This window comes from Rousettus aegyptiacus, unplaced genomic scaffold (genome assembly GCF_014176215.1).
Source record: "Rousettus aegyptiacus isolate mRouAeg1 unplaced genomic scaffold, mRouAeg1.p scaffold_m13_p_12, whole genome shotgun sequence".
Taxonomy (NCBI): domain Eukaryota; kingdom Metazoa; phylum Chordata; class Mammalia; order Chiroptera; family Pteropodidae; genus Rousettus; species Rousettus aegyptiacus.
The window spans coordinates 79440675-79466271 of NW_023416287.1; the positions used below are offsets into that span (position 1 = coordinate 79440675).

At 35.5% G+C, this 25597-nt stretch overlaps 1 protein-coding gene across 3 annotated transcripts in view; it reads left to right on the forward strand.

Annotated features, from left to right (window-relative positions):
• Nucleotides 1-25597, forward strand: part of DCC (DCC netrin 1 receptor) — a 1187310-nt gene that overhangs the window by 1054430 nt on the left and 107283 nt on the right. For 2 of the 3 annotated variants that reach the window (XM_036230053.1, XM_036230055.1), the window contains 2 exons: nt 17289-17384; nt 22800-23032. In XM_036230053.1, the coding sequence (XP_036085946.1) occupies nt 17289-17384; nt 22800-23032 (329 nt within the window). The remainder of the gene's footprint in view (nt 1-17288; nt 17385-22799; nt 23033-25597) is intronic. The other variant, XM_036230054.1, reaches the window with a different exon arrangement.

Here is a 25597-nt window from a genome sequence, read left to right on the forward strand (position 1 = left end):
AAAAAAAAAAAGCTGAAATTACATTGCAATGGTCTTTGAATCCCAGACTTGGCCTTTCTAATGTGCAATTCAGTAATGGGAGATAGTCACTACTTCACATTTATGTAAAACAATCATTCATTAGTGTTCTTTTCCTCATCTCTATGTCTGTCCTAAAAATGAACCTTTAGAAACATAATTAACCCATCATTATTTAATTAATCCAATACTGTGTAGCAGCTCCCTGTGCCTCGGTTGTTCTCTTTATATGCTTTGTTCAATATTCAGAATTTTTCAAGGTGAAACTCCTGATATTCTCAAAAAGAAATTCAAAGTCTATATTCTGATGCCCTTAATCACCTTGAAGAGTCCCGACTAAATACACATTTGAATGACTTTTGACTTATCCTGCCATCTAGACTTTGTAGCCAGTCTTTCTTCCAGTATCCAAGTGGCTGATGATGATCTTTATTTTGCTCTTCTTAGGACTGTGCCTGGGCACTTAATTGTCTTCAGCGTGGCGATAGGGAGAGAACAGAATGTGAGACACATAGCTAAGATTTAGACAATCAAAATTTGTATAGTTAAGAATTTAAAGGAGTCTACCTTTAAAAGTAGCAAATCATTCTCTTAGTACATGTAAGAATGTTTGTTTTTCAGGAGTTCTGCATGTGTGGGTGTGGATGTGTGGAGGGATGTGTTTTAACAATCTGTATTCCATTATAAAAGTGTAAACATATACTAGTCAAGAGACTAATACTGATAAATTAAAAAATTAAGGACGATGATTGAATAGAATCTATTATTTCTAGCAATATCTACCCAGAAATATATTAATTTATTTATCGAGTAATCAGGTAGAATATCTAATATGTAAATTACTTACATATGCATTTAATTGACACAGTCATTTGGGAGGGGCCACCGATTATACACAGGCCAAATCTTAGAACTGTATTTTAACCATGCTTGGAATTATAGTTGTCGCAAATTCAGAACAAATGGCTTGTTCCTTCAACTAAGCATTTTGCTGTCTCATGAGAATAAGAAAAAAATGGCTGTATAATTCAGAAATAACAGTTTGTGATATAAATCATTAAAAGAAAACGTAGCAAGTTGGGTTGCATTTCTCTTGCTCCATTGTATGGTAATTTATGTAAATAAGAAGTAAAAGCAGAACTATGACAAAGTAGGCTTTCATTCCTTAAACATCGTATGTAAACTACTTCTTTCATTAGTAGAGGTTAAATATTTGTGCTGGTAGCCTAGCATATTCTGAGAAGTTGTAGTGATGAGCCAAGGTCATTTTTTTCTACAAGCATTTAAGTGAATGTCAACATAACATTAAATTAACAATTAGAAGAGAAGTGGCATTTTAGAAATTATTGACTTCTTAGATATGCCTCTTTATAAGGTGTAGTGGTTTGAACGGAGACCCCCAAAAGATATGTCCACCTCCTAAGCCCTCAGAACCTGCAAATGTGGCCTTGTTTGGAATAAGGGTTTTTGCAGATATAAAGGATCTCTGGATAAGATTTTCCCAGATTATTAGGCAGACCCTGCATTCAAGGTCCTGTCTTTATAAGAAACACAAAGAGAAGGGACAGAGAGAGAGGAGGAGAAAGTCATGTGGAGACAGAGGCAGAGATTGAAGTGATATAGCCAAGACAAATGCCCATAGCCACCAGAAGCCAGAAAAGGCAAGGAAAGCCTCTCAGAGCCTCCAGGGGGAGTGCGGCCCCCTGACACCTTGGTTTTGGACTTCTATCCTTCAGAATAGTGAGAAAATAGATTTCTAAACGTAACGCAAGTTTGTATAAATGGCTGCAGCAACTCTAAGAAGGCAATGCAAAAGCTAATTCTCAATCTTAATTGTCTCGTTTTTCCTCAACCTCCTTCTAAATTTAAAAAGAAAAAAAAAATTCTGAATCAGGTACCATCTACTTTCTAAAGCATCATTGCCAATATATATATATAAATATATATATAAATTTGTTAATGAAAAAAAATAAAGGAACTCAACACAAAAGACAAACGTGATAGGCAAAAGAAAGCATGAGAGTGACAGGGCATGACCACAGGAGAAGATTCCTGGTAGTGAAATTAGATGAATAAGATGGTTCTAACTTTGTAGTCAGAGGTCCTCTAAAGACACTGTGATCTCCCTAGTCATCCACACCCCTTATGTTAATGCCCAGGAGCAAATCAGAAACTGAATACACCTGGCACTCATCTCCATCAACCATTTCTGTAATGAGGAAAGGCCTCTGTTTTTCAGCAAGAGGCAAAAAAGAAACTTGGACAGAATACAATGAAAAATTACACAGAGGCTTTTACTTTTTAAGAGGAAAGCACATTTACAGTAAAGTAATCAAATTTTTCCTTAAAAAAAAAAATAACAACAACAAACATGGAGCCAGGAATTATACCCACAAGAATAAAAGCAAGTGATTTATCTTTATGGTAATCTGATTTACAGAGTTTACACACTAATTAGTCATTTCTGAGAAGAAATCAAAGAACACCATAAAATTACTGGACAAAACTATGCTTATGGACAGGTTAGATGATTGGGGCAAAAACATGATGATTTTTCTGTTCATACTTGACCCTATTCCAGTCATTGTCCTCCACTAATGTATTATCTCATGATCATGAGTAATAATTTAGTTTTCAATTGTTATACTCTATTTTTTTCAAGTCTCTTGTATGATTGCCACATGCCACACCATCTTTTATTATTTAAACTTGCAGAAAAATTTTAGAGACTGTTATTTTGACAACTGTGGTATGTGTGTTTGATGACATACAGAAATCAGAAGCCATGGACCCCTATATTGACAAATGGAATATATTTAAAGAATTTTTGATAATGAGAAGTAAGTGTTGCCTTCTCTTGGCAATAACAGAGCAAAAGTGTCCATTCTCTTTTGTCTAAATGGAAAGGGGAGCGTTTTGTAGTTCCAAAATGCCAGGGCACACATCGCAGTGATTTTTCTCTTGTTCGTTACGTTACCTTGACTTTGCATCCTGGTTTCCTTAATCTGTCAATGAGCATAACAAGCTTCCTGACCTTCGCAAGAACAAGCGTGGGAGGAGAAAACAGCCTGTCAGATGGTGGGAGATCAAGTTATTTTTGAAACAAGTATGGCGTGTCTTCGGGAAACAAAATCTGGTTTAAGATTTTATTCTTTTCTGACTAGGCTATTACTTTAAACATTTGAAATGTTTTTGTGTATAGAATATACTTTTATTATCTGTGTACTATGTTTTATGTTAAACTTTGAGGAGAAAACAAAAGGAAAACTAATATTAATAGTGTTCGATAAAATAGCAGATATTATTGTTTATGCTCTATATGATAAACACTGAGGAAACTCAGTATGTATATTACAAATAATTGAAGGTTTCCACACTTGGTAGTAATGCCAATATGTAACATTTATTGAGCGCTTACTATGTGCCAAGCTTTATGTATTTTATATCAATCATCTCACTTGATCTTCTCAGTCATCCTAAGAGGAGAGTGCTCTAATTGATACCATCTTAAGATGGGTGAACAAACTAGAGAAAGTTAAACTGAGTCTAAAGCTTAAGTGGCTTCTACCAAACCTCTTAGCAAATAAGTGACAGAACCAGGACTCAAACTGCCTAACCCAAAAGCATTTCTTAACCTCCATGCTGTATATTACGATAAGTTAAGTACCTTTGACAAGCTATATTGTGAAAGTCAATTACAGCTTTGAAAAATATCTAGCAAAAAGGAGCCAGTCCCTCTGACATTCTAGAGTAATTTGCTGAAATCTAAATCATTTCTCTACAGGCATTTATTACCCAAAGACTTCTTCAGAGATTTTTTTTTCCACTAAAACTATAGAACTTTGAAAGTATTTTTTTTTCCATTTACCTCTCTCCTCTCTGTCTGTCTGTCTGTCTGTCTCCATCTCTCTCTCTCACACACATACACACATATGCACATTAAGTCTCTTTATGCTTCTTCATCCACTGTCTCTCACGTGTGCTTTTCTTACTTTTCAACTAAAGTCTCCCACCTTAGCCATGCAGAGTTGCCAATAATATAAAGAGAATATATAGGATTTATATTGTATTTATAGGATTTATATAGGATTTATATTGTATTTTAAATCCACATTGGGGAGGGTGATCTACTTTGCTCAGCCCACCAATTCAAGCTACTCTCATCCAGAAACACCATTATAGACACACCCAGAAATAACATTTAATCTGGACACCCTATGGTCAGTCAGGCTAACATATAAAATTATCACAAACACTAAGGGTTTCCCCTACTATATTCAGCATATTACGAAATGCAAAGTGACTGTTATGAAACATTTCCACATAAATAAAGCAAAAATAAAAGGAGGTGGTGACTTAGGAGGAAATATTTTTATATTTGTTTTTGTTTTTTTCTACCCACTTTTAATATATGTGTAAATAATGTCATAACATTTAATTTTTCTGGATTTATCATTTACCAACTTAACTTCTGACACACATTATTTTATAAACTTAAATTTTATAAATGTTAGTCTTCAAACTTTTATACAGCTTCCCCACCACACACACACACACACACACACACACACACACACACCACGATGTTTCTCACATTGGTAGAAATTTGACCTATGTTAAATATTCAGCAAACTCTCTCTGAATTCCACCTTCAAGGGTAAAGAAAAAAGCAGCCGACTTCCTTTTTTGAGCGAGCATCGATACTCAAACCCCTGAATGGGAGCCCATTTAGTCCACTTCCAGATTTAATCATTTTCGAAGAGATCAAAATTGTTACAGCTGAGGGGTAAAGAATGAGATCAGGAATATATGAGTGTTCTAGTATTGAGCATTTCTTAAAACATCCATTAATCAGGTGTTAACTTTACTATTTATAATCATAAACAAAAAAGCAGTGCATTGAAATGAGCCTTCTTGTTAGAATTATTCATTTGAGAATCAGTCAACCGCAGAGTTCTCCGCCATCAAAAAGGCTGAGAGAACAGTGGGTGATTGCTCAGGAAATTTATGAGACCAACATGAGTATCTTTCACATTCCACAAAAGAAATACAACAAATCTCTGCTGACAAAGCTGTAGTCATTACAGATTTTATATTCCAGTTTACAGAGGAAGAGCTTCTCTCAAGCAGATGACTTGTTTTTATTACAGGAACTTTCTTGTAGGAGAATCACTTCAGAGAAAAACTTCAGAGATGTCTGGGTTGAATCCTGACTCTACCAGCTATCAGTTCTTTGACCTTAGCAAAGATAATTAATCATTTTGAATGTCAGTTTTTTAACCTTTAAATCCCTTCATTTAGCTAGTCCTTTTTTCAGTCAGTAAATAGTTCTTAAGTTTTTACTATATGCCAGAAATGATGGTAGGCACTGGGGGTATAAAAAACATAAAGAAAAATGGCACCTGTCTTTAAAGTGAATAAGGGGGTTCATATCTTATGGATAGTGTGTGCATTAAATAAATAATCATCACTGTTCTGAAACATCTGATAATTTTTCTCTTGAATCCATAGAACTTTCTCTGGATTATCTTTTCTGATACCCTCCAAAGGCAGTGACTTTAATAATAGATTTTCGCAAGACACGCAGACACCTTCTTAAATGCAAGGTTCATGCATGGCCTTCTTTACAGTTGTGGACAGCTGTGTGACTCAGTTCTGGCCAGTGCAGATAGGTAAATGTGCCAGTACCATTCTTAGGCTTTCTCACTCACAGAATGTGTGAGCACATGTCAACACTCAGGCCCCTTCCCCTTCTCTCCAGCTGGGAGATAACATGGAATTAGATCCCAAGATGGAAGTCATAGAGATCGGCAAAGCCAGATGACCAATACTGGACTGGTCACTTTTAAACTGTCACTTTTATTTAAGCTACTGTATTTTGGTGTTTATTATAGCAACTTGGACCATATCCTAACTAATACAATATATTTGTGATAAATACAGTTTGTACCATATTCACTGTCTTGAATCCTGGAAAGGATATCACTTGTTAACATTCATCACTGAAAATATTTTTTTGATTTATCTTTGAAACTACTAATGTATTATTTAAATATCACTCTAATTATACTTTCTGACTTAATTATTTTTACTTTGAGTCAAACTATCATAATAATTACAGGGTAGGAAAAAGTGCTTATTCTCTCAAAGGAGAAAAATTCTTAGTCTTTATTGGCAACCCTCCTACTTCAATTAGTGCCCAATAAAATAAGATTCTTAAACAACAAAATAATTAGAACACTTCCTTTGGGATTTGAGCTTCTTATTATGTTTTTACAGTGTTTTTAAATTTCTTTAGTCTTAAGAACACTGAGGTAGGTTTGATATTTGACATAGTCTAGATATGGTATTTAGAAAAGTTCTACATATATTTCTGAGTTAGTATTCTAACTTGATCTTTGCTACTTCTGGAGCACAAAAAGTTTGGAAATATAATGGGTCAAAGTAAATATAACTTATAAAAAAACAAAAATATTTCTTTTAGTAGAATAATGTGGTAGGACTACATGCAGAACACAATATATGCTTGGCTAGCAGAGTAAAAGTTATAGAAACAAGTGAGTGCTGCCCCATCTGAATGTTAAGATATTAAACACTTATTCCAGCAATATTGCTGTTTAGAGTGTCTTCTGGAAATCTTCATTGGGAAAGGCTTTTAGAAAGTACAGCATATCCTTTTGAATTCCTTCATCGATAGAAATTTTTTATTGTTAGATTTGATTTAATAAAACAATCAATAGTGATTCAAGGCCAAACCTTATAAATAGCATGAACAACATATTATAAACCAACATTTCAGTTCAAAAAAAGGAATAAAAATAGTGAGATCATCTTCCTACTTGCAGTTTGTTTAAAGTTTTGTTTCTCCCTTAAATAATATATTCAAAATAGCCCGAAGCAAACACGAGAGACACTTCTTGCCTTATAAATTATTTCAGGATTAGGTCCTCTGGTCAGAACTATAATTCCAGTTCGTACTTTCAAAAGGAGTGGGGTCAGTGAGTGTCAGAAGGAAAGAGATTGGCTTAGTTGGAAGAATGATATTATTTCCTTTCATAACCTACAAAGAGATGAATGACCAATTTTCATTTTATTGCATAGGCACAGGAATGGTGAAGTAAAAATGCTTTTGCTAACAGCTACAACATGGCAATGGTTCTTGAAGGCTTTTAAGAGACAGAAAAGACATCAGAGAGAAAGTTAGGACTCCTACCCAAAAAGAGAAAGTAAATGCAACTTTAATTAAATCTATAATAAGTAGGTATAAGAGGTCAATATAGGTCATAATAATAAAACAAATATTGTTTATTAAATGTTGAACCAGTATGTAGTTATTCTAAAATATATCAATTATATATATATTTTTAATAAAGGTATTACAATTTACATTTACAAATTTAAAAAAAGACAAAGGTGGAGCTTAGAAAAGTTAAGAAAATTGCTCAAGAATATGTATCTTTTAAGTAGGCAAATTTATTTCTAACTTAGATGTGTCTAATCCCAATGCCTTTCCACTCTATATTCTCACAGAATTCTCATCTCCGTGAGGTGAAATCGGGCCCAGGAGGAGGAACTCTGTTCCTCTGAGCCTTGCCCCTAAATGCTTAGTACTTCTTATAGAAAGCTGGGGCCCCTGCGGATTCAGTGAGGTCACACCCCAGCACTGTTCCGATTCGTAGCCCCTCATGAGTTTATCCGTCTAAATGTTCTCCTCTGGCTATTTACTTTCTTCCCACCTCTCACTAAATAAAATGCTGGAGGAAGGCCCGCCTGGCCACATGTTGTCTCCCCACAGCTGGATAAGCTGCTTTTTACCATCTCCCTGTACTTACATTCCCTCAGCAGAATTCTCTAAACAGGCAGCTACAGTACAATCCAGGTCAATTTAAAGCAATCATGTATAAAGCTGTCCCTTAAAGCCCAAATATATACTAGTAATGTTATAATTCCATTTATTTTGCTGGGACTCTTAAGTCTGTTTTGCTTCTTATTTCCTTGATATTGACAGCAGTTTTATTTTGTTTTTTTATTTTTCCCATGCATCCACTGACATTTACTATTCATGTTGACATTTAGTTAACTCTTGGCTTAGCTCATTTTAAGTCCATTTGATTTTGTCTAATTTTTTCCTCTCTCTTTCCTCCCCACTCACCCTGACAACCTGAGTTGGTGACTAAAATATCAGTTGATTTACTTGAGAACTTAAGTCAGAGACTGTATTTGTTTATGAGTACATGGCCTAATGCAATATTCCTTGTGCCATTTGTCATTGGTAGTTATTATTTTTACCAGGTCTTTATTCTTACCTAATTATTCTGACTTCATTTCTTCATGTTTCATTAAATTATGAGGTTAAAATGGCTTCAAGTTTACACCCACCTTAGAACTATCATTAATTTAATATCCTTTTCCATTATTAAGAAAGTTATTTTCCATCTAGACATAGTTTCTCGAGTGTATATTCAAATGAGCAAGAAATCCAAGTTTTAGAGCACAGAATTGAAAACCATGAGTACCTGAAGTCTTATTAGTTGAGACAATTTTATTGCCATGAGGATAAAAATTAAATGTGTATAAGAAATTGAATCAGATACAAGCCAAATGCTATATTTTTAGCTTCATACGTGAATTATGTATTCAACCTATTAATTTTTTTCCAGCCCAGGCTATAAAATCATTGTATGTAGTGTAGCAAGTTATTTCACATTTGAAGAGAAAAAGAACAGGAACCATCACATCGAATCCACACCATCCACCTTTGGAACTGTCCACAACTCTTTAGTAACTATGATGATGCCATGGAAGAGAAAGGTACACAGAGCTTCAATGCAGGTGTGCCGTCCTACATGGAAGCCACTAAATTAATTAAAATTAAGTAAAATGGAAATATCAATTCAGTCATTCTGCTCACATTTTCAGTGCTCTGTTCAGTGGTCAGATGTGGCTGATGACTATCATATTGGATAGCATAGATATGGAACGTTTATATCACCCTGGAAAGTGCCAGAGGACAACCCTGTTTTATTAAACTAGGTGGGCCACCTTCAATGGGACTTAGTCTGAAGATAATGAAGAAAGCAGAAGCAACAGTACAAGGAGAAATGACAGCTACAATTATGAGTAAATAAACATCGGTACACGCAGGCTGCACGTCCCCTTAAATGTTTGAGTGTCATCTATTTGGCATAATGGGGAATTAAACGTCAGCGTTCAAATAACAACAGACATTGTTGGATGAAGGCAGGAGCCTGAGTGACTGTAGAAACTCACAGATTGAGCTGGCTACTTTGGTATACACATGTGTACTTGTACACACACACACACACACACACACACACACACACACAGTCTCAGACACTTGTCGAGTGAAAAGGCAAAATCAAAAGCATGTAATAATATTCACCATGACATATGCTAGTATAGCATGATGCTAAGAGAAAACTAAATAGCATTTATATGATGTTGACATACATTACTAAGATGGGAAAAATTCAGTTTCGGCTCTGCTTAAAATGAGGCATGATGAAAAACCAAAAGCATTTGTCTCATGTCTTTATTTCTACTTTTATACTTCAGAGAGGGTGGAGACCACCTGGGGCCTCTCGCTCAGGCTGTCTTACTCTATCTTTATTCTTCAGTGACCCATGGGTGGACTCAAGTAGCACAGAACTGGCACTGGTACTTTGTGAGCTCTGTGGCCATCAGCAAGCCTGCATTTTCTCATCTCCGAAGTAGGGACAGTCATTGTGCCTACTTCTTAGGGTCATTGTGGAGATAAACCACGGTAGCCTTGGTTTCTGGTACAGCGAGTCCGTAAACAAGGACTCCGGTGGTTACGCTGAGTTCTGCTCGCTTTCCTCAGCACCTTTGTATTCACAGACTTCTCATTCTTTCTCTTCATGTCTTCTACTTCCTTGTTCCCTTCCCCTCTTCCAGACACTCAGAGAAGTGAGTGAAGCGTAAGGCAGGGGATGAGCCCAGAAAGTAAAGAAAAAAGAGAAAGGAAGTAGGAAAAGAGAAAGGGATGGAGAGCGTCTGTAAAAGAGAAACATATGCTTCCTCATTTAGTTCCTAACCAAAGCATTTTATTTCACTTATGTCTTATTTTATTTTATCTCTTTATGCTAGGGAGTCAGTTAGCCTGGCTTTTTAAACCATGCTAATGATTTGTTTGATTGAATTAATTAAGTGAACAGTATTTATGTTTCATATTAATTGAGTTCTCAGGTGGCCATGCAATGTTTCTACCTTGTGTTTTATTTAATTCAGATTTTTTCTTTGAGAAATATGAACAAGAAGAGGAAAACCTGTCTGTTTGGCTATTGTCTCTGGTTATTTCCTGATGTAAACATTTGCTGAGAAATCACTTTATTAAATATTCCACTTGTAGGCTGTTTGCAGGCCTCCATAATCGAAGCATATACTCAGTCATTTCTCTGACTCTAAGCACTCTCTGCCAAAGCACACCAAACCACCTAAAGCAGGTGAGGAATGTTTCTTCTGACCTAATGGGTGAGCAAAGGCTGTTCTACGGAATGTTCCAGAGAAAACCCCAATCTTCTAGCCCTGGCACTATGAAGATGCAAACCTGAGCACATGGAAGGCATTTGGCTCTTCCCGCATCATCTCTGGCAGAGATGATGATTATACCTGGACCTCAGTGACTCCATGTCTAAAATGGGAATGATATTCCCAGCCTTGTCTGTTTCGTAATACTGCTGAAATAACTTTTCTCTTTATTTGTACTATACTACCTCAGTCCATAACCTTATAATCCTGGCCTGGACAATTACAGTAGCTGTTGTGGTATGCCCATGTTCAACATCTTTTCCATCTTCCCTGAACTACACAGTTCTAAGGAATTAATTTCCCTAAAAGTACACTTCGAAACTTGTCCAAAATGTTCTTCAATTTGTCATCTCTTGTTCAAAAAAAGGCAAGTAGTACAAAAGATAAGAGGCTGAACTTCAGAATTAGAATTCTCCCACTTACCCGTGAGAGGGAGATACTCATCCATCCATTTGACTAATATATATTGACTTCGTAACTACTGTATGCCAAGCACTGGATAAAGGTAAAGATTAAATAAAATAAAGGATGTGAGGTAGTTAATCAAGGGCCCAATTAGGTATCCAACTAATGTCATTACTACCAGGAAGAGGAAGAGGAAAGGAAGGAGGAAGTGAAATTGTCATTGTCTTCAAGTTTTGGTCCTAACTTGCATGATGCTTCAGCCACTCTGAGCTGTGCATTTGCATTTGCTTATTCTACTTTCTCCACAAACTTTCTCTACCAAAAGATGGCAAAACTGCCATCTTCTCCGCAAAGGCTGCTTCCAGAACACTTTGCTCTAACTTATACTTTTAATTTCAACACAGCTTCTTCATTAAAAGATTCATCAAGGCAAATAATTTTTTTTTAAGTCCTTACATATCATAGAAAACTTATAACCGTATCTTATATACAAAAGATGTTCAATGATAACTGGTAAGTGAATGAAAAAATGAATGAATAAAAAATAGTTGAATTTGACTATTCAAGTGAGAAAGGGAAATGTCACACAATCTCTCTGGATACGTTTTTCATGAACCCATATGTATCACAATGTGCAATTTCAGGTCAAGAAATCTGACCATCATCAAGCCTGTGTTGAGATTGACTAGGAGCTTGCTATTTAACCTTTACTAAGTGATTTAGGCTTTCTGGTCTCATACAGTCATCAGTTCAACAAATATTTGTTAAGCACCTTCTATCTGCCAATTACAAGGTTTATTTTTACCTGATTTCCCTCCTGATGGTTGGCCTTGGTAAAGGAAATTTATCTTAGTTCTTCATCTTTGGACTCAAATAGTTCCTCACACAGACTAGTTGAGTGTCTGCAAGACTGATTCATGAACAAGGCATGTATAATCTGACCATTCTTTGGACAGCATTTCTAGAAAAGAGAAAAGCAATGAGGCCGCTAGTTAGATTAACTATTAATTAAATTTGCAAAAGAGTATATGTAATGAGGTAGAAATCAAAATTGAATGTATTACATAAATTGCGTCTTTCTCAAATATGAATTGCTCATCCTTTTACAAGATCAACACAGTCAGCTGTATTTGCTATCCACACATTATACTTAATTAAACAGTTTATGTCTAGTGGGGTCAAAGGTGACCAGGAACATTTATCATCTGACAGTGATCCAGTGGCCTGTACTCTGTGCAAATGGTAGCCCTAGTTCACTGCAATAAGCAGGTGTCTGCATTAGGAAAACAGCTACCACTGTGATTTTCCCTGACTGACTCTTTGACAGTGCTAACAGAGAAGGCCAAAGGTACAGAGACATGAAGACTAGACCCTGACAAGCACTTGGCATGGATGGGGCCACTGAGTGAAGTACATACATAAATCTGCAATGCATAACGGACTATAGGCTGTCAATCTGGCACATGCCAGTGGCATTTAATTCACACAAAATATTAATTAAAAATAACGATTTTTTTTTTTTCTCACTGGCTTTTGTTACCCAGTACAGCATCATCATCTAGCCCCTGAGGAGCTATCTGTAGTTGTCTTGATTCATTCCTTCTGCCCAAGAGAGCCACGTTTGCCTCACTACCTTCAGACAAGCCTTGACTAAAGCGCTTGGAATAATGGGTCTCTCGCCTAGCAAGTCTCTGAGGAAGGAGAATCAAACATTCTCCATGTCACCCATTCCTTGTTTTAACAGCCCCTATCACCAATGTACATTTATTCCTCTTTTTTCTTAGCCACCAATAAGATATTGGGCAGGAGACATCTATTTTGGATGCTCAAAAAAATTGTTAAGTATTTCTTTAGTGTCCTTTATACCAATCCTAAGTATTACATAAGAAAGGTTAGCCAAACAATGATGAAAATCCGGTCGATTATTTGAAATCTGTGGAATCACTTAGAATATTCATAATTAAAAATAATTCTCATGGAAATCCACCAAAAACAAAGTTATTTCAGTATGTTTCATTCAGAGTGAATTCAAATGGGAAAATACTGCTGTACTTTATTTTTCAGAGGCAATTGATAAATTTTCAAGCCTAAATATCTATACATTTCAGCAAATCCAAAAAATAAATATACTGTCATAATTGTTAAGTGTATTCCTGAACAATGAAGTCTGACCATAATTAATGATTAATTCATTTGGAATTCATTATGATAATATTAAATGTGTTTAACTCATTTGATGCTTCTATAGAGAGAACAATTCTAGGCAATTCTTTTGTGATTTACTGGTTTTAAACTGTAATAGCTCTGAGCATGTGCAGGAAAATAGCTCCACATTGCCCTCTAGTGGTGCACTGGTAAGTAACACTCCTTATGCATGGAGAGAAAACTCTCATTCTCCTTTGCTCCCCAGTTCACTCTCATAACACCTTTCCCCTCAGTATACACTCTAATGAGATGCCTCAGTCACAATATAAAAGGGAATCAAAGCAACATATTCCTCTGTCCACCTTTAACTGATAACCGACTGATAATTGTATTGCCGTTGTTCAGGCTAATTCAGTATTGGATCAAGTTTTATTGGGCCATGAAAAGATCCTATTACTTTCTCAGTAGATCCAGATGCAGTTTGACCGAAGCACTATACTGAGGCCAGAGAGAGCCCAAAAGATGTTAATGGGTAGGTAGAGTATGAAGAGCATAACAAAAAGCTCCTTGAAAAATACTAGACAAAAGGGGTTATGGAGTCATTTCCAGGTCTTCTATTTCCTAGGTAGTTCTGTGTTACTTTAGAAAAAGTGAACTCACTTGAACTTCAGATTACTGACAGCAAGAAAACACTGGACTAAAAGGTCTCCAAGACACCTAGCTCCAGGCAGTATTCTTATACCAGTTTCAACTCTGTTGTAAATCTGATTACCTTTCCTAAGGCTAAGTCATTACCATTTTTCATTTAAATTTAAGGTTGGTCTATCCTAAGGTGTTCACAGCATAGTTGGAACTTACAGAATTTAGCGATTAGTGCAATTCATTAACCCAATAGCTAATAAATAAATATTTCCTCTTATAGGGGAAGCAGCTCACCAAGTAGAAACCTTTTGACTCTATTAATGTAATTTATTTTATTTTCCTCACTAAACTGTGAGTATTGTGTCATTATAGTTTGAAATGTCCATATCTTTAACCCTAATATTTAGGGCACATAAAAATTTCATGAAGGAAAATCCATCTAATCAATTTTCAAAGAACACTATCAGAGATAAATTCACTCATTTTAAAAGCTTTTTGATTGTAAAATAAAACTCAAGGAAAATCCCATGCAACAAATGTATATAGCTCAATGAATTATTATAAATTTGAATTGAACAATTTTCGGGGCTCTGTTTCCTGCAAACTGGCATTTGGATCTGGAGGTTTTATTGGACTAAGTAGTTCTGATTTTTTTGGCAAGACTCTGGAGGGTAGTGTGTTCTTTGATTAAGAGTTACATAATGTCTAGATGTCTCTTTTTTATCTTAGTGATTATGAATGCTTAATACCTAAATCAGTTTGTTCTTTGGGGCTGCATAATAGCAATATTTGAATTCTATATTTGCTTTTATTTGTTAGTTAGAATAATATCACCGGGAGATGCGTCTCCTCTTATGTAGTTGGTTACACAATAATAGAGAATATTTAAGAAAGCATGATAAGTATTTGATTTTTTACCCAGCTTCAAAGATAATAATTTGATTCTCTGTCAATCTGAGAAGTGACCAACTCTTATTATCCTTTGAAATATCTTTATGAAACCATGCATTCATATATATTTGTTGAGGTTCAATTTATTGCAATTTGTATCTTTATTGAAGCTCAGATTGTCCTCATCTTTGGTCTGTGGGAGCCTCTTCAAGTTGATTCCTGAATCCATTTGACATGACCCTGTTTATCTTTGTTGTTTTCTTTCTATTCGGTATGTCAAGATGATTCAGGTTTAATTAATATGAGCCTGAATCATCTCAGACTAGAATCAGCCTGTTCTCCAACAAGCCCTTGTTTCTTGCACTGTGAAATATTTTCTTCAAAATCCCAACCAGGATGCTAGGGATGCTCATTGTTATTGAGTTAATGTTTCTGTACTTTTTCAGTGGACAGAACTAGAAGAAATAAAATACCTTTTGAGTTTAATATTTCTAATTAAATTTTAGAAACACAATGCTTAACATCTTCTATTTTAAATCTGTATGTTCTTTTGTCTACACCAACAATCTGGTTCTCTGGGAAACGAGATGATAGAATTAGTATTTCTTACGATTACTCATTTGCTTTATCCCATATTACATTAGTCTCAGAATACTAATAATGATAGTATCTCCATTGATAGTAATTATTGAAACATTTTTGCATATGCTATCCCTATTCTTCCTTAGTTTTGTCTTATGACCGTAGTATATCTACAATATCAGAATATGTAGCCTTATAAAATAAAATCTCTTCCTTTAAACCTTCACTTAGTCTTAGTTCATTAAATTTATTTTCAGCAGTTAGCTCAATAACCCCCCTTGGTCATTTCAGATGTCTAAAGCTCATTTTCTCGTAGTTCTCAGGATCAGGGGAATAATATTCCTGATTACTTGCAAGTTGGTAACAGTTTGGGTGTGCTCATTATATTTAAAATTAACTTTTTTTGACTGTAGAATCCTTGAATCACATTTTCTTACCTCAAATCTCAAATAAATTACTTCAATTTCTTTGGCATAAAATGCTGCTGTCAAAAAGTCTGATAATTATATAATTTCCCCCCTTATAAGTAATGTATTCTCTCTGTTTTGATGCCTAAAAGTTGTTTTTTTTTTAAGCAAGCAGAAATTTCTTGAATTATAGTTTTAGTGTTCATTCTGTTCATTTTCTTTGGTTTTCTTCCTCAAGGACATTACTGGTACGTTTAGATCTTTGATCTCTATTATTTGTCACTTTCTCCTGAATTCTTTTTCCTTCTTTCTAAATTTCTGTTTTGTTTTTGTTTTCTCTTTGTTGTGTTTATTTGTTTATCTAAATACTCTTTTTTTTTTATCTAAATACTCTTTTTTTTTTACATTATTTTTTCTCTTGCATATAATTCTTTCTTGAGTTACACCACTTTATTTCTGAGTTGTTTCTAATTCTAATTTATTAGTCTTGCATATCTGGCATTTTATATTCCTATGTTGGTCAGCTCATTTTGAAATAGTAAATTGCAGGTTTTATCCATTTTTCTTGTGTATCTTTGTGTGTGTGTGTGTGTGTGTGTGTGTGTGTGTGTGTGTGTACTTGTCTATTGGAGTAAGATACTCCTCATTTTATTCTGTAAGGAAATGTTGCTTTCTTTTGTGATTTGTTTCTCTGCATTTCCAGAAATTCATACAGGTTTTCTTCATACACAAAGCTCTATCTCTTGTTTTCATTGGACCAGGGCTGGTATCTTAGCAAACCAGAGCCTGTGGGTCAAATCTGGCCCAGATTCTGTTTTTGTTTGGGCCCCATTGAACTAAGAATGGCTTTTATATTTTTAAAGTATTATAAACAAACAAAACAAATGCCAGAAAACAAACAAACAAACAAAAAATCTTACATATATGACAGAAGCAAAGTGGTCTACAAAGCTAAAATATTTCCTCTCTGGACTTTTTATAGAAAAGCTGGCTGACTCCAATACACACTGAAAACTACGGCATTTCTTTCTAAGTTTCCTGCTTTTATCTGGACTTTCTCATGCCTTCATTCCTGTTGCTTCTGTCCTGCTCAAGTTTTAAGTGTGTTGCCAGGAGTCTGTCCGCAGTGTGAACCTTGGCCTGGAAAGGAGTCTTTGCGGGTTAATTCTGAGTATTATATTTACCATCTTCAAACTAGTCTGCCACACTTTCTAGCATTACTCAGTAATTCTTTTAGAATAATCATATTTTCAGATTCAATTCTTCCCTCTGATTTCTCTCACACAGATCCTGAGAACACACAGGTCCTTCCTGTGGTTTTAGTGGTTGCATTTTAGGGTTCAAGGGTATAGCTCGGCACCGAGTTTTGTTGCCAATGATCAGATGCTTTCAATTTTCTATCTAGCCATTTGATTTCTTTTTTGCGTGAAGATTTAGGAAGCTGAAGAAATATTCAAGAAAGCATATTGCCACAGCTGCCACCTTCTTCCCTGAATCAAACTCACTCAGTTTTAAAACACAATTTACTTAACAGGTCATATTAGATTTGATTTCAGGAAAATGTTTACCCTGAGTATTTCCGTACACTAAATAAACCAACATGTTCATATTCTTTCTGTTTTTCTCCAGAGTCAAGTTCCCATTATGTAATCTCCCTAAAAGCGTTCAATAATGCAGGAGAAGGAGTGCCTCTTTATGAAAGTGCCACCACCAGATCCATGACAGGTAAGCTAAAATAATCTTCATGTGACATGTAGTCAGTGTTTGAGTTATGCTGGAGGGGGAAAAAAAAAAAAAACTAAAGCAAAATAAAACAAAATACAAAGAAAAAAATCTATATAATCAAGTTCTGAGCCCTGTGTGTGTGGACACACACACAAAATTTATTTTTTCCTTTGGTTTTCAAAATGAAGTGAGAGAAATTCAGTCTATATATTAGTACATAGACTTAAAGAAAGAGATCTCTCATTCTCTCTCTTCTCTTGTCTTCATATTTTGGTGACCTGATATCACTTTTTATTCTCCTGAGCATCCTGTCTCAAATCAATGCAATTTTGGCAAGAAGGTCTCTGTACAAATGCCCGAAAGGACACTTGCTTCTCTGCAGAGGGTCCTTCAGGCTAGCATGACGACAATGGGCAGCCCTGCTGGTGCTGGCTTGGACTGGGCCAAGTTACGCAGGTAGCTTCTCCCTGAGCTAGGCCTACAGGTCACCCGATAGTGTCCTGGGCCTATGGACATTGGTGGGTTTGGCTGCTTCAAGGCCTTCTTACCTCTAGAAATTCCTATGCGATCAAGACTGTAAAGGCGGCACACAGAAAATGGGCTCAAGAAACTGAAAAGGAGATGGGTAAGAAAGTGAGATCCGAGCCATTTATGGAGACTATTTGTGAACAAGGCTGAGCTGACTCTGAAAGAGTCAGTGGAAAGTCACATGACCACCACCAATAGTCTTATGCCAGAAATCTGAAAGATTTCCATCTCTTTAATAAATACTTTGATCCTAACTCCTTTCAAAATCCACAACCCTCAGACCTCAGATAACATATCTGCTATTTTTACCTAATGAGAATAAAAGATCTAAGAGCAGGATTTGATAGTGAACACCAGAGAACATGGAAAATTACTGAGTGCCTGGGTATAAAGTTCTGACAAGTAAGTAGGAACATAAATGAACATAAAATAAATAGTGGAATCCTGTGAGTTCTGCTAAATTTATGTGAACTTTTTCTAAATGCATAAGCTCCATTCATAGACTATTTTGAGGATACAGTTATTATGTGCATTTACAGTTATATGATTGTTTTGAGAGCGTAACCTCACTTTATTGATTCAAGATTTTCTTGTAGAGCAGAGTTATTATTCCAGAGTCTACTTGACTCTTTGGCTATTTGTTTTAAGGTCTACGATCTATCTAAAGTGGTAAGCAAAATTAAGGGTACATGTCAATATGTTCCTTTATCTGTGGACACAGTATAAATATATATATATATATCTTTCATTGTGTTCTCAGAGAGGTTCATAACTCCCCAAGAAAGGTAAATAAGTATTTTTGAATTATATAAGCCTAAAGATATGTAAGAATTATATAAGCCTAAATTATATATATGAATTGTATAAGCCTAAAGATATATATATATAACAAACGGCATTACTTAAAATTAGAGGGATACATTCTGGAACTGAGACTCCAAAAAAATCAGCAAGCCATGAAAAATATACTATTCTAAAATCCAGAAACAGCAGGATTGAGTATTACCATTTCTTGAAGTAGAAGTACTACTTTTAAAATGTTACTGTTCAACATATTATCTCTAAATATAGACGGATGAGGCAAATAGACATCAAGAGTGGAAGAGACTTGATGGGTGGGGGTCAAGGATTTTCACTTCCCCATATTCTCTTGTTCTGCCCGCAGCAAAGTTTTCTGAGAGATAGCAAGCCCCTTCGGCTGTAACCCGTGCTTCCCATAACCTTCATTTAGTGAGTCTTCTCTCCCTACCTCTGGGAAAGCAGTTGCTCATTAGTGGGTGACTTTGAGTTTGTGATTGGGTCGCACAGAATTATACTATGGCCAGTCTTTTAAAACTCTTATATTCTCACCAAAACTAAACCCCAGAAGGAAGGGTTACTTATGTGATCCCCCCCCATCAAAAAAAACCCACAACAACACCAACAAAAAAAGCAGTCAACTTCTGAGCAGCAAGTAGTAGTAGCAGAGATAGTAGAGTTCAGATAAATTAAAGAGAAGTTGCTCAGAAAGAACCATTTGTGGCGTTATTCGCTCCTTTTCCCTTAGCATTTGTTGTCTTCTTTAATTTTCAGAATATGGCATTCCCTGAGTGCTTTCTAAAACACCAGTGATCCATAAGACATTTTTTTTTTCTGATATGACTCTAAATCTAATGGAGCTGAGGAATGAAATGATAGCAAAAGTTGGAGATTGTGTAAGGAATTTTTTTATTGAAGACAAGTTCATAAGGAGTTGAAGAGGAACAACTTCCTGAAAGTGGAAGACTTACTTTTTTTGTGTTTCCACAATAGAGAATTGTGGAAACAATGTCATAGAGAATAAAGGACAAGTAAATGGAATCGAAGGTTAAGGTTCCAGGAGAAACTCTATCCATAAATGTGTCATGTGCCATATAGTGCCACATAGAAGGCTTATGCAGAGTATTCCCATGAGCAGTCTTGGAAGAGGCCCGTATACAGTAAATAAAAAATCAGAGGCAATTAATGCATCAGCCTAGAATGAGCCTCAGGCTCTGCTGTCTCCCACACGCATGTGCTCATAGACGTCGGTACACGCTGAAGCCTCGTCTCATCCCAAACATACAGGGTTAGAGCTTAGGCAGGTTTCACCAGGTCACATGGGTAGATGGAGTTTCATTTTAGCCGTAAAGCCTTTTATTTCTTATTGTTGCAAGAACAAGACATTTTGAGCCTGGAGAAGGAAAAAGGGCAGGAGAATAATGAGGTGCGTTGTTTGTATTTGTTTTATCTATGTGTAAATGAAGTATGATCCAGATTTAAAATTCTATTATTTTTTAAAAGCTCTTTTGAAGATAAATATATTGACTGGAAATTCATGGTCTCTTACCAAAACATCTATTAGGAAGTGAATAGGTTTCTTTTCTTAGCAAAATGTTTGAGGGTATATTTTGTTTATTTTTATTTTTTATTTTGTTTGTTCATTTTTTGAGTATAATCAGTGGAAATCAGTGATATATAAGGCACCCAGGAGTATGAAAAAAAAAACTGAAAATAAGTTTTTTAACAACAGAAAAATGTTATTTAATAACTTAAGTGGTTTCTCTCCTGAGGAAAAAAGATAATTAGTAATATATGTAGCATACATGTATTTAGAGCAGTGATTGCTATCCACTAGAATATTCTGCTGTGTTGGGAGTGCTCTATATGGTAGGCACTATGCCCATATGGACCATTAAGCCCTTGAAATTGGCTATGCAACAGAAGAAATAAATTTTAAATTTTATCTAATTTTAATGAATTTTAATTTAAATTGTTTGCGTAACTAGCCGCTATTGTATTGGACAAAGGAGCTCTAAAAGAGGTGGCAAATAAAATGATAAGCCATGCCTGAAAAAAAAAAGTCCTTAAAAGAATCAAGAAAAATTTGGCCAAGGGTAGAAATTTTTGAATTATATAAGTCAATAGATAAATGGCAACAAATAGCCTTTCTTGAAAGTTAAAAGAGATGCATTCTGGAACTGAGGTTCCAAGAAACTCCCAACAAATCATGAGCATATTCTAAAATCTGATCAGCAGGATTCAGTGTTATCATTTCTTAAAGTAGAATCACTACTTTTCAAAACTTTATGTATGGTACCTGTGAAAGGTTACAAAGTTATTACAGGTTGACCAACAAAACTAGATTAAGCAAAGAAGCAACAAATAGAGTAACTCTTGAATATAGGTTGATCAAAAAGTAGTCGGTAATTCAGAAAAGGCTCCCATATGTATAACATTCTTCTTGGAAAGTTGGCTAAGAATAGAAACAAGTAAGCAAGGCCGTACCCACTATAGTTTGGCAAATGCCTTCCACTGATGCACCAACCTGATAACTGATTGGAATCCTTCTGGAAGCTGCAGTGCCTTCAGCTCCCCCTTCATCATTTCATAAATCCATTTGGCTTTAAAGGAGCCCTTAATAAAAAGACACATCAAAGGAAATATGGAAAGCCTGGGCTCTGTCATTAAATTTTAAACACACATTTTTCTTTCTCTCTTTCTCTTTTTTTCTTCCCTTTTGTTGTTTTTGTTTTCGGGTTTTATATTTTGCTCCAAAGACCATAGCCCAGTAAACTGCTAAATAATTCATTGGAAAACAGAGTGATGAGTAGGGGATAGGCATTTGAAATGCAGTGGACAAAGTGAAGTAATCATCAAAACCAGCCAGCAGCCGATGTGCTTGGAACTAGGCTGTTTAAAAATAAAAATTCTGTAGATACACTTTTTCCGATACTCTACATTTTAGTAGGTCTCGTCTCCTGAGAGTTCATCTCGTTTTTTGTTAGTGAGACTACACATTACATGATTTAAAGATAAAATATTAAAAATTTAAATGTCTTAGGTAAAAAATAAAAGCTCAAAATTGGTCTCTTGCTATGGCCACAAAATAAGCTCTTCTGATTCTGATATCCCTAGCATAAAAACAAGTACAGGATTTTTCTAGAGAATTTTATAAAACATATACACCATTATGCAGATTCTGATTATGTTATAGACAAAAGTCAGCACGAATCTCATCAGTCTCTAGCTAGTTCATTGTGTCTCCCTACCAAATAATATAGTCTTTCCATGAAACTTGAAATTTTAGAACAAGAAGTATAAATGATAGAAATGCCTTAAAAGACTAAAAATGTAGTTGTCTCCGTGAAAATGTGGATAAGATGGGCACTTCTACACTTTGTCTAAGGACTTCAAGAAACCCTGCTTCACCAAGTGCTACCTGAAACCTAGTTATTAGACACATCAGTGGACCAAGTGAGCCATGGACTTGGTCAGTCTGGCTTTGCACAGTCACAGCCTCCGACAGATTACTGAAGAACTCAGGGCGCTTTGCTCTTATTTTTTGTTTGTTTCTTACCTAAATAGTATGTATGCAGATATAAGCTAAGAAATAATGAAAGTATTAGAGAAGCCAAATCAAGTTAGAGGAGGAGAAAAACAAACCCCAAAACAGATATTAGATAGGCATTTATTTCCTTTGCAAGAGGAAGTAAACCAGACACTTTTTTTATCCTGTTATTTTTTTCTGTATGGTTACAAATCTCATACTTTCTCTACTAGATCTTTTAAGAAGCAATGCACAACATTCCAAAAAGAAATGGCCTTTTTAAATATATAACTAGAAGTGACAGCCAAATTGATAAAAACACTCCAAGGAAATGAGTAAATTATAGAAAATAGCTATTATTGTAATATAGCAAGCAATACTGTTGCTAATGAGTTTTCCGATTGAATTAATTATATTTTTTTCTGTTCTTCTCATGTTCCCTTCCATCATTATTGCCATGCATTTAACTCATTTCGATGTGTTACCACTGATATTTATTTTTTAACTCTTTTATTTACGTATTTATTCGTTTGTTTCATTTGGTGGGTTTTTAAACCCAGACCCCACTGACCCCGTTGATTATTATCCTTTGCTTGATGATCTCCCCACCTCGGTCCCAGATGTCTCCACCCCCATGCTCCCACCAGTAGGTGTACAGGCTGTGGCTCTTACCCACGATGCTGTGAGGGTCAGCTGGGCAGACAACTCTGTCCCTAAGAACCAAAAAACATCCGAAGTGCGACTTTACACTGTCCGGTGGAGGACCAGCTTTTCTGCGAATGCAAAATACAAGGTGAAGTTCTAACTGATAGTATGAAATTTTAAATGAACTATCATTTGTTTAATACATTGTTTTAAATGCTTTCTGAACTGTCATGAATCATTTTGCTATAGTGACACTAAATGGAAAAACAAAGCATTTTAATAACTCAGTATCTAAAATTAGCATGGGGTTCAATTCTAAAGCAAGGTAAAGTAAAAAAAATCAAGAGCTGTAAAATGGTATTTAAATTCCACCAGATGCTGGATTTGTACAAATAATTTGATAAATACTTCTATACAAAGGAATGCCATTTTCCTTTGAAAATAGCAGGGCTATTTTCATTTTCTGGTTAGATTTTGATGTCTTTCTTTTCATTGGGAATCTAGATTGACAGAGGAGTAATCTTACAGTGAATATGACTGGGAATACACAACTTGAAGATCTTTATAACATCCTTAGAAAGCACTCTTAGAAGCCCTTAGCATCTACTTCCGTTATGCCATGAAACACCCTCATGTGATAAAGAAAACCCACGATGCACTCTTTCTCTTAACTAATGTGACTTAGACAAGCCGTTTGTTCCTGTCCTATCACCCAGTCATCTCACAGCCCCCCTAAGAGCTCCTTAGAGATACGTATTTGAGGCAGTGTCTTACTAATTTCAAATCTCTATCAGCCAGCCACAACAACTCCAACAAACAGTTACATACTAGGATGATTTTCTTAACTCCTAAGCCTGCCGTGGTGTCAGTATATACAAACAATACACAAATATAGACGAAAATGAGAAGATCAATGAATGATTATCAAGCAGCTACTGTGCACCTAGAACTGTGCTATGAGACCATTAAAGAATGTCTCGCTTTATATACAGATTGCCCAATTCTAAATTTTACTTTGAAAAATGTTATGCTCCTAATCTCTATACTTCGTAGATATATTCACGCCACATAAAGGCCGTGGGTACTTTGCCAGTATGTGAAATGTTCTGAAGGACAGTGGTTGTTCTCTGCAGAATAGTTTGAGTTCCACAATTTCTTCAGGAAAAATATTTCAGTTGAATAGTTAGTACAGTAGACACAGAATTACTGAGTCTCACAAAGAATGCTGTAAAATGGCACCTGACTCAAAAACTATCTTCTGTAAGGACAAGCTGACTTCTCTCATGGATCGTAGTTTGGGAACAGAAAAAAATATATATATCTTAACTGTTTCTCTCTCCGTCATCTTCCCTGACCTAAAGCTTTCAACCACTGGCATTCCATTCCCCTTCTCGTATACGCACAGTCTATATCCACACCTTGAGAAAAAGAAGGGTTAGGGGAAAGAGTTGAGTAAGTTGAATAGCAAGGATAAATGTAGAACATACCTGGTCCACTAGAAAGACGTAAAATAAATTTAAATTTTACAAATAATGGTAATAGAATGCTTTGGTTTTGCATTTTGAACTTTTCGAACCACTGTCATATCTGTTATTTCATCTCCTTCTCTGCAGATTTGTAAGGCAGGCAGGGCACTGACATGATAGAGGGGGTGGAAATACATACACAGAGTCAAATGACCTGGGCTCAAGAGTTGACTTTGCTGTGTCCTGTTATGTCACTTGCTCAACCTCACTTTTCTCATCTATGTGATTGGGATATTCACAGCTGCTATAAAAAGAATAAGTAAGATTGTTCATAGTTAAGTATGTATTTAGATGTGTTTATTAAGAGATAGGTGGGCTGTATAATTTGACAAAAATTTCCCATTAAACTAGAGCTGGACTCAGATGACCTGATGGCATTATCCAGGGCTCTCCTTGCCGGAGTACTTTTCTACTTCCTTTAATCTCAAAGCAAACCATAATCCAGACATGCATATCTTGATTGTCCAAGACTCCATATTGGTTTCTCTTTACAAATAGAGAAATGTTCTGTAATCTATTTTCTACTAAAGTGATTAATCACATAATGTTTTATATGAATTTCATTCAAAATACATTCATTATTGACTAGTGCTTACCAATTATAGCACAGGTATTATAGAAGATAAAAAAAAAATAGTTATACAAGACCAAGTCTCTGCCCTCAAGATACTGACAGCTCAATACAGAATATAACACATATCTAAAATTATATGTCACATTAGGCGATGCATGAAATAGTGTAGCTAACATTTCTTTAATACTTAATCTAGGCCTGATGCTACATTTTGTTTCACACTTTAATGCTATGGTTATCTGTTTTATAGATGATGAAACTGAGGCTTAGAAATGTAGTACCTGGGTATTCTATGTTCACAAAAATAACTGGCCATAATTTTTCAAAGTACTTGTAGGCTGGTGATTTATGATGAGCAGTCACTTTCCATAAGGTTCCTGAGAAAACTTAGTGAATTCATGGAATTTGTGAAAGGCAAGTGTGTCATTCTACGATACAAACAAGGACAGTATTGCTTAGTGGCCTCCCAAGTGCCAGTGGTCCAGTGGTGTCTATGCTCAAAGAAACATTACTCATGGTCCCATCTCTCTCCTTATTTCTGTTCTCTGAGACTTAGAGGCATTCATAATGAGAGTGAAGGAGGGCAGGATGGGAAGCTATACATCAGCATGTC